The sequence below is a fragment of the Mesitornis unicolor genome, unplaced genomic scaffold (assembly GCF_000695765.1).
Source record: "Mesitornis unicolor isolate BGI_N332 unplaced genomic scaffold, ASM69576v1 scaffold14319, whole genome shotgun sequence".
Taxonomy (NCBI): Eukaryota; Metazoa; Chordata; class Aves; order Mesitornithiformes; family Mesitornithidae; genus Mesitornis; species Mesitornis unicolor.
In genome coordinates, this window is record NW_010205356.1 from 1 (window position 1) to 10,547 (window position 10,547).

General features: G+C 38.2%; 1 protein-coding gene across 1 annotated transcript in view; it reads right to left on the reverse strand.

The window, feature by feature from the left end:
• Positions 1 to 4,006: 4,006 nt before the first annotated feature.
• The window catches only part of CCDC73 (coiled-coil domain containing 73), a gene marked incomplete at its 3' end in the record, with an annotated part of 51,098 nt that continues 44,557 nt past the window's right edge, over positions 4,007 to 10,547 (reverse strand). The window contains exons 15-17 of the mRNA XM_010191376.1: positions 9,837 to 9,999; positions 7,179 to 8,726; positions 4,007 to 4,140 (exon numbers count right to left, since the gene is read on the reverse strand). Coding sequence (XP_010189678.1) covers positions 4,007 to 4,140; positions 7,179 to 8,726; positions 9,837 to 9,999 — 1,845 coding nt within the window. The remainder of the gene's footprint in view (positions 4,141 to 7,178; positions 8,727 to 9,836; positions 10,000 to 10,547) is intronic.

Below are 10,547 nucleotides of genomic sequence, written 5' to 3' on the forward strand. Positions count from 1 at the left end.
AACTCCTGAGATTCTGTGATTCTGTGAAATATGATCAACTTCATGCAAATTGTTCACTTAGCCTGTTGCATCTCTAACAACATTACTGCCATACTGATACTTGAGGTCAATAACGACTGTAATCTCCACTTTGATGAGCAAGTAACTTATTCATTTGAGCAATAAAACTTTCAACCTGTTCATTCTAGTGGCTGTGTACATACACTCTCCCATGCTTTTTCCTCTGAAAGAACAGATCATGCTTTGCCGCAAGCCACTAGTCAAAATCTCTATGGAATAGCACGTGGAGCTGCATCTGTCTTGTACTAATAACCCAAGAGAAAAACTTTCATTTAGGTCTTCTGTATGTGGAAGTAAAATTTTCCAGTGAAATCAAGCTGTGCCATGTTACTTCCATTTTACTGAAGACAAGAAGTGTTGAGACCTTTGAAGTGCAGTTAGGTAATATATATAGCATTTTAGTAGAGTTCTGTGACAGTGAGTTTAGCTTTTAAAAAGCTTTTAAAGAAATAGTCTCAGATGTCAAACTAAAATACCTCAGCATTTTCACAATAAAGTGCAAGTAAAACACGTGCTGTACTGCCAGCACCAAGTAATATGGCAACCTATGGGACGTGTGTAAAAAACATTCATTGCTGAATAACATGACTGCACAGTTAGGGACTTGTGTTTAAACTGAGCCAAGGATGCTTATTCATGCTTACCTTGGTACTTAGGCATGTACAGGCTAATGTTTAAAACAGCCATGTTTTTACTAGAATTTTAAGTGTGCATGTACCATTTCTTTTTAATTTTTATCACTTTGTGTACTTTTGGGTACTGTACTTTGGTTTAATGAGATCACCCAAATTGTAGAAGGCATAAGTCTGCTCTAGTTATAATCATACATGTTATTCACAGGACTGGAGTGCTGGAATAGATGGGTACAAGCTCTTCAGAAGGGATAGGCAAGGAAGGAGAGGCAGTGGGGTGGCCTTGTATGTTAAGGAATGCTTTGACTGTCTAGAGCTTAAGGATAGTGACAGTAGGGTCAAGTGTTTATGGATGAGAATCAAAGGGAAGGCCAACAAGGCAGATATCATCGTGGGAGTTTGTTATAGGCCACCCAACCAGGATGGAGAGATGATAGATAAAATATCCCCTAGGCAGCTGGGAGGAGTCTCATGTTGACTTCCCTTTGTACTTGTGGGTGACTTCAACTTCCTAGATGTCTGCTGGAAATATAACACAGTCCCGGAGGTTCCTGGAGTGTGTGGAAGATAACTTCCTGACACAGCTGGTGAAGGAACCAATGAGGGAAGGTGCCCTGCTGGACCTGCTGTTTGCAAACAGAGAAGGTCTTGTGGGGGATGTGATGGTTGGAGGCTGTCTTGGGCATAGTGATCATGAAATGACAGAGATTTCAGTCCTTGGAGAAGCAAGGAGGGGGGCTAGCAGAACTGCCACTTTGGACTTCTGGCAGGCAGACTTTGGCCTGTTTAGGGACTTGGCTGGCAGAGTACCCTGGGAGGCAGTTCTGAAAGGCAAAGGAGTCCAGGAAGGCTGGACACTCTTCAAGAAGGAACTCTTAAAGGCACAGGAACGGGCCATCCCCATGTGTCAGAAAACGAGCCGGCAGGGAAGAAGACCGGCCTGGCTGAACAGAGAGCTCGGGCTGGAGCTCAGGAAAAAGAAGAGAGTTTATGATCTTGGGAAGAAGAAGTAGGCATCACAGGAGGAGTGCAGGGCTACCGTGAGGCTGTGCAGGGAGAAAATTAGAAAGGCCAAAGCACAGATGGAACTCAATCCAGCTAGTGCTGTTAAAGACAATAAAAAGGGTTTCCATAAATACATGAGACAAAAGGAGAACTAAGGAGAGTCTCCCTCCTCTAGTAGATGTGGGGGGAAGCACAGTGACCAGGCATGAGGAAAAGGCTGAGGTACTTAATGCCTTCTTTGCCTCAGTCTTTAGTAGGAAAACCAGCAGTACTCTGGCCCAGAGGAGAAGGACCTGGGGGTGCTGATTGACAGTCAGCTGAACATGAGCCAGCAGTGTGCCCAGGTCGACAAGAAGTCCAACAGCATCCTGGTCTGCATCAGGAATAGTGTGGCCAGCAGGACTAGGAAGTGATCCTTCCCCTGTCCTTGGCACTAATGAGGCTGCACCTCAAATCCTGTGTTCAGTTTTGGGCCCCTCACTTCAAAAAGGACATTAAGGTACTGGAATGTGTCCAGAGAAGGGCAGAGAGCACAAGTCTTGCACAGTGCAGCTGAGGGAGCTGGGATTATTTAGCCTGGAGAAGAGGAGGCTGAGGGGAGACCTTATTACTCTTTACAACTACCTGAAAGGAGGTTATAGCAAGGTGGGGGTTGGTCTCTTCTCCCTGGTAGCTAGTGATAGGACAAGAGGTAATGGCCTCAAGTTGCACCAGGGGAGGTTTAGGTTGGATATTAGGAGGAATTTCTTTACCGAAAGGGTTGTCAAGCACTGGAACAGGCTGCCCAGGGAGGTGGCTGAGTCACCATCACCGGAGGTGTTTAAAAGTAGATGTCGTGCTTAGGGACACGGTTTAGTGGTCGACTTTGTAGGGCTGGTTCGATGGTTGGACTCAAAAGTCTTTTCCAACCAAAACCATTCTGTGATTCTGTGATGTTAGTCAAAACAAATAATCTGAGCAGGAAAAAAGATGGCTGAGCCTCTTTTCAGTCTCCTGACATCTTTTTCATATTAGTCATAAAAATAACAAATCTGAGGACAGAAGGTATTAGAATGACACCAAGACAGAAGGGAAGGAGTGGTCTGCAATATCCCAGGCTGAGATTTCATAGATTAAGTATTTGGAAAATAATCTAAGGTTAAACCAGCAAGGCACTCTGTTCTTGTCCATCTCAGCTTTTACTTAGCCAGCACATAAGAAGCTTTATTTTGGAGGTGATAAAGTAGATGTAACCACAATCAGATAATGAAATACAGCTTTGTATTAGCTGTAGATTAGGTATTTCTGTTCACTCAATTCCTGGCTCCACCTGAGTGAGAAAAGGCAAGAGAACACAGTAAATACCAACCACTATGTTTGGTTAAAAATTCCACCTCACTGTCATTCCTAAGTAGACTCACGTAAGGAAAGCCGAGTGATTGAAAACATCAGTTTTTACTCCTGAATTTCAGAGAATGTGAATGTTAATGACATTGAGAGCTGATTAAGTCTGCTTAAGTCAGGCAGCTTTGTCACTTAGAAAGCACTATACACCCTGACATCAAACCACATCCAAAGAAGATATCCATAACTACCTGAGAAGTACCTCTGGAACCTCTTCTAAAGAGGAAGGTCAACTGCAGTTGTAAATTATTTTATCACTTTTGCATAATATGGTTAACGTTAGGTCAAGTCCTCATACAGGAGTTACAGCTGTTCAAGCTCCACAGTCTAACATAAGTCTAAAACTGCAGTGTGAGCTGTTGCTAGTGCCATCCTGAATGAAGTTGCCTTACAGGGAAACAGTAGGTTTATTTTTAATTCTCTGCTTTTACATGTTTGTGTAATATCATCCTACTAAATTATAACTCTAAATACGGCATCACATAACTGCAGCATAGAATAAATGGATAGGCTCTAATTCATAGATATGCTGAATTTTTAATTTTTTACAGATTCTTTTAAATAACGTGTTCCTATCAAGTAATAAAGGCAACAATGTTTTTGTACTTTTACATATTATTTTCTTCTCTCTTTTTTTTTTTATCTCCTACTTTTACTGTAGGTGATGATTTTTATTAGGGTACACAATGAACTACCCTCTTCCTGCCCTCCCAAACAGACTGGTTAGCATCTGTTTGATTCATATGCTGTGACTTTTTCCTGCTGTTTTCTATCAACCTTAATTGTGAAAAATGGTGCCTTGTTGCCCTTTTGATATTATTTTGGAGATTGACTCAGTCTTAAAGTATCCAGATGTGTACAGTTGTACAAATATCTGTGGAATTAGCTCACTGAGGTCTGGTCCGCAATATTTTTAATTGACTTACATGTTCTGTGGGAAAAGAAGAATCATAAAAAGTCTTTGCTCTAGCATTCCATTCTTCACTAGGGTCTCCCTGGGGGTCTTCGTGGATACTAGAGGTATTCAAAGTGTCGGCAGCTCTGTTAAAACTGGTAGAACCTGATTGACAAAAAGGAAATGGTAACAACTGCAATTTAGTCTCTAGGCACTAATTGTAAAGTAACTAAACTTCTGGTTTACCTCTGATCTTACAAAAAATCAAATGTTTTTGTTTTAAATCACTGAATCTCTGTTGTAGGTGTTTCCCTCTTCATTTTTTACTTTCACATACTTCTTCATCTACTTTGTCTCTAAAGACAAGCTATGTTTCTTCTCTGATTAAAAGTATTTTATGCAATTTTCACATATGAAATTAATGACAAAGGAAAACTGATTTATAGAAAGTGTATGCATTCCGAATATTCTAACTGAATATATTTTTCTCAAACAGTGTTACTTTAAGACTCACCTTTTGATAATGATAATAAAATACATAATTACTGCCATCCTGACATCATATTCTAGGGTGACTTGTAATAAAAAGACTTCTAAATACAAAGGTTTTTAGACAAAGAACATTTTAAATAAGGAGTCTTTTTGTAAATGGCTAATATACCTAATACTTCAGGAAATCAGGTTAGCTGTAGCTATCTACCAGAAGTAGAAAGGGCACATAAGTAGATTAATCCTAGCAGAGTATAAGGCTCCAATTCTGCAGTGGCTTTCTGCACTGCTAGGAGACTGTTGAAACCAGTATCAAGTTACTTGCAAGATCCAAACGTAAGTGTACTGTCACGATCACTCATAATGCAAAGTCGTGGTTTTGTCACTACACAGATGCCTGTCAATCACTGCTATAGCAGTAAGATCTTTGTTTTGCTATGAAAACATATTACCTCATGGCTATGTAACAGTTAATTAAGAGTACTGTCATTTTCTCTTGGGAAGAAGAGGAAAACAGTTGTAAGTTTGTGTTTGTTTTATTTTTAAAGAGTTCATCAGGATGATCTTGCCTGTTCTCAATTCATTCTTCCATTTACTGATGTGGAGTGGCTGCTCTTGGGGAACCAGAGTTGTATAAATAGTAAATTCCATTGTTGTTAGGGAGTAAAAGGAATTCCCTCAGATAGGCTTACTAAACTCTTTCAGCAATGCTCTTCACCTCTAGGTCTCCCATACGGCTAAACTGCTTCAGTAAGTACAAAAAAAAAATAATTAGGGACACCATGGATTCTACTTCAGGCTTGCCATGTGGGAAAGTATCTGAAAACAAAATGAAATAAAAAGCAACCACAATAAATCTTGGAAGTTGCAGTGCTGAGAACCACAACGACTCACTCTTGGGTGCCTGACAGTAAGGTCTCTAGCCTCCAACAGAGGTGTAGGATTCAGAGATGCCAACAAGCTGAAGTAGACACCTGTCTAAATTAGGCAGTACGATGAGCCTGAGAGGCACATCTAGGACCCAGACCAAGAAACTCACTGAAGTGTTTCTAGAATTCAGGAGGTCTGGTGACTGTGCTGGTCACTGGGCACCTACTCTAGGTGATCCTGCTCTGGCAGGGGGGTTGGACTGGATGATCTTTTGAGGTCCCTTCCAACTCCAAACATTCTGTGATTCTGTGATTTAGGGAATTAGAGGTGTATTAAAATCCCTTCCAACTCCTTTTGGATAAAACCTCTCAAGAGTCACTTGTTGGAATTACAGTACTTTGCATACAGAAGGGTTTCTGACAAGAAAAGGAGAAGGAACGCAAGAAGTTCAGATAGTGCTTTCTTACAAAAAAGATACATGCAGGACATCACGTAACTATGCCTTCACTTTCTTGAAACAGGTATCAAATTTGCATTACTTAAGAAATAATGCACCATCTGAGATCAGGATTCTGCTACCTTGCTATCACCACTACTGTTTTAGAGACAAAGACCTTTCTGAAACTGAACTTTAAAAAATTGCCTGTATATGTAAATAAATATATAGGCAAGAAACCAACTATAAAAACAAAATTACTTATAAACATAAACTCATAACACCAGAACAATACAAAGAAACCAGACTGCTGGTTTCCAATCTTACTGCCACTGGCCACAAAAGTAAGCTCAAGACACAACATCCACAAAACCTCAAATAGACACAAATATCCTATATTGTGAATCTAGCTCTTTTGAAAACTAAGCTCTGTTTTTCTACAAAAGCAGAGGCTTTTCTTTCAGAGACTGAGAGATCATCTGCTTTTTTAAGCTTACAGCATGCATTAATAGAATCTGCATGCAAGCTTTATTTTGAGAAACTAAGGCACCACTTGTACTATCTTTTGCTCTATCCAACTACTGAAGTAGAGAAACATCTGTAAATGTATTGGAGTCAGTTTACTGTGGAAATAGAGATGATACGTTTATTGCTTTTTGGTAAAAGATTGAGTTTAGAAATGGCACTTTTTAGTAAATAAGTATAGGGGTAATTAGCAGCTAATTTTATTGCAAAACAAATCTAAAACACAGTTTTTTCACATTTATGATTTAGAAACACAGGGAATAAAGTTCATATTTACTGTTTTGCATATGCAAAATATTGCTCTGCAAATAATCACCAAGTGCCAACAGTAGGAGATGAAAGAGCTCCTTGAGCATTCTTAACAACTAGATGTGTTTTCCAGAGCTTCAAAGAACATAAAGTCAGGTGGTTTTAAGTGTCCATCTGAATTAAAGATGTACAAGAAAATAAAAAAAACTTTCTCTAAGCTCAATTCAAAGAAGCACTACCCTAATTTTTATGAATAAAAGAGGGCACTGAACAGTTTCCAAAAGGTGGTCAGTGCTTTTCACATACATGCAGAGCCCTGATAGAGTATGCTTTACATTAGGGTTAGAAATTACTATAAAATTCAGTTTGTCATTGCACTGTTTTTCTTTCACAGGGGGAAATATGAGAAAAAGTTTCTTCAATCAGATAATTGAGCAAACAAAAGCTGTTTAGTTGCATTTATACTACAACAGAGAAAGCTCATATTTCAACTTTTTTTACCATATAACTTAAATGTCAAAAGGCTTACATTTCTCCAATGCTACATTAGACTTAGATACAGAAATTTCATGTTGATAATTTTCCCAAGTATATTCAGTACGTGCTTCAAAACATAAATGCTTATTTTTCTTACCTTGTCCTGTTTCTCTTCTGTCAGCATTTTCAGTGAGATTTTGACATTGTGTTTTTGAAATAACCTTTGTGTTTTCCACTAAGCACGGTAGTTTCTTTTTCAAAAGGGAAGGTTCCTTGGAAGCTGAAGTCCACGTAGCTTGACCTCTCATTTGATTTACTCTTGAACAAGAACTGAGGTCTAAAAAATTTAATACTGGAGTTTTCTCAGCTTTTTTATCTGAGGTTAAAAGATCAAAGGATGACCTTCCACTTATGTTTACTGAATTTCCAGATGTTCTCATGGGCAAGGAGCATGATTCTTTCAGGTGACCCTCAGCAAACTTCCTTCCTGGAACTGTACTATTCAGTGACTCTTTTTTCTCTGTTAATAATGTGTTATTTGTTGAATTATTAATCTCCAGGGAATGTCCACTTTTGATTGAGTGTATCTGAACATCATTAACTTTTTTACATGGAATTAGTTTATCTGTACTAATTCTATCTGTTGGGGTTTTTTCCTGAGCAATTATTTCAAGACCATCAGCCTTTACTGGTGATACATCTTCAGTGTTCAGAGTACTTGTATTTGTATCATTCCCTATTTCTTCAATACTGTCTTGTTTGAGTTGCTTGCTGTGCATGCCATCCATGTTTATTCCTCTTTCTATTTGGGGGGGGCATAAATTGAAATTACCTAAGAGAGTAATCTTATTACAGTGTTCTTTGGTGGCATCATCACCGCTTGCATGATCACAGTAAGCAGTTGGTAGATTATGAGCATCAGTTGCTGTAACACCAGTACTCCTCAGTGCACCATTTCTGGTTATGTTTCTGGCATTGTCATTGGAATTTCTGTCTTCAGCATCTACATGTGTCTGTGTAAAATTAAGTTTATGTAAACCACTCAGAGTTAACAGGTTTTTTTCTGTTTTATGTAACCCATTACCTACATAACTGTCACTGTCCAACGAGTTACATTTCTGGCGTTCTGTTTGAGACTTTTCTTTAGTATAAGATAGGATGCCAAAACTCAATTCCTTAGCTTGATGATTATCTGTACTTCTCTCACACACAGCATTCTTCTCAGTGCAAAAAACCGCTTCGGTCTGGGTTTCGGGGGCTTCAGGCGTAAGAACACTTCTGTTGTGTGGTATGGTATTGGATTTTTTATCTCCCTTAATACAAATTGATTCATCTGTACTATTGCACAGCTCTAGCTTGCTAGAGTCGGTCTCCTGACTTGCATTTTTATGGCAGACACCTACAGCGTCAGTAATGTCTAAAAAGACCTTTCTCGTTTGTATGTGGCATGCTGACAATGGCTCAGTGCTGTCCTGTAGCTTTTCTTTTAAATTTCCTTTGTTTTCCTCTGGTAACATTCTGTGTGTTGCTCCTAGATTTTCTGCTTCTTTGCACTCAGTGACACATATTTCTGAGGTCTGTCCTTGGGTAATTAAATCAGTATCTGTGCAGAGGGTATTCCTGGGAGAAGCCTCCCTTTGTTTTTCTTCATAAGGGCTAGCAACATTAATTTCATCCTTAAAACTCTTTTCAAGAACTTGTAAATCTGTTAGAGTAAGTGTATTATCTAGTTAGTGACAGATAACCCAGAAGTTTATGGCTTTATTTTTACAGTTTAAAATTTCAAATGATAGTCAAGATTAGTATCAATACTGATTTTTCTTATCTTGCTTTACACACACAGGTCTATCCAAAAGTTACTGAAGATAAATATTGCATTATGGTTACTTGCAAAATAATTACAAACTATTCAAACTGAAAATATATTAACGTTCTATAGATTTTAGATATGGCTTATAGTTGAAATATTTCCCAACTAATATGTCAGCCTTATTGTTGAAAGCGGTCTTCATAACACAGAATCGACCATTGTATGTCTACATAAAGTTTAAGCCACTGGTAATTCCTGCAACTGTATTTGTCTTTATTATTGAAAGTGGCATTTTTAGCTAAATGGAAAACAAAACCAAACAAAACTGTTTAAGGGACTATGCTCATACCAAAAGGAATAAGCCATGACTTGATGGTAGTGGGCCAGTGAGGAATAACAGGCATTTCAGTATCAGAGAGGTGTTTACACACTTGAAGGCTGTGAGCACTGATCCCTTAAAGCAATGCCTTTGCAGTTAATAAGCTTTAAAATTTCCATTTATCTTTGCTACATTTTACAGACTCAACATTAGAGACTATGTACATTTCCTTTAGGTGGCTTCAAAAATTTCCTTACTGGTGTTACAAAGTGTATAGAAAAGTATTATGATTATCCATATGAACAGACAGACCTTCATTGTCCTGAGCAGCGCAATCACTCTCTTTCTGCCTTTTTTGATTGTTTTATGGGAGAGGGGAAGTCCTTGGCTTTGCTTCCAAATGCTTCTATACACATTATAGTTCTTCCTAACCCCTATTCAATTCTTGAACTGGCATGCAAAAAGAGTATTGCAACAGCTTGAGGCATTACAGCACATGGATCTTAATTTCCCAGGGCAGCCACTACCAGTACTGTGCTTTCATTCAGAGCTTTGTGAATTTATCATAGATTAGCACTACTACAAAAACAGGATTCAAGCATTCTCTTGTCATATGTTGTATCTGTAAACATTTATCCTTTTTCCAACTATAGTACTTATCTCTATTATCCATGTAATGTTATTACTTGGTTCTATCTGTAATTCCTCAGTGCTTAACGAGTTGTCCATTGTGTTTTCAGTTTCTTCTTCATGTCCAAAATTACAGTCTTTTCTTATTATAGATTGTATACATTCATTTTCTTTCTGAATAGCCTCTATTTCACTGTCTTTTAAGTGTTCTTGACCACTCTAGCATACAAAGGAACAAAAGATGATACATATTTTAATAATTTACTACAGACACTGATTAGATATAAAGTTCAGAACTTACATTTCAAATTATTTTTACAATTCTGATGGAAAAGAAAGACCATTCACCTGAAGTATACAAAGTTAATTTGAATGGGCAAAAAAGCAGACTAATACCCTAGAAGAGTAGAAAAGAAATTAGGTCCTGCTATACTACAGTCCACTGAGAGAAGTTACATAGATTAACATAATTTCTCAGAGGAAGGAATATGTGTTGTACATGTGCTGACTGGATCACTCCCTCTGTCTGCTGGTTATATCAGTGACTTGCTCAGTAATTACATGTAGAAAAAACCTGCATGATTGCTAATCACACTGAAACACATGTGCATACACACATATTAACACTGACTTTTTTCTATCAAATCACCTAGGATTTTTAACTTCATTTCACAGGCAAATAAGGCTTATGAATTAGAAATTCCTGTCAGTCAGTTCCTCACTCTCCCAGATGGCTTTTTAACCTGATTTGAGTCAAATTCAGCAGG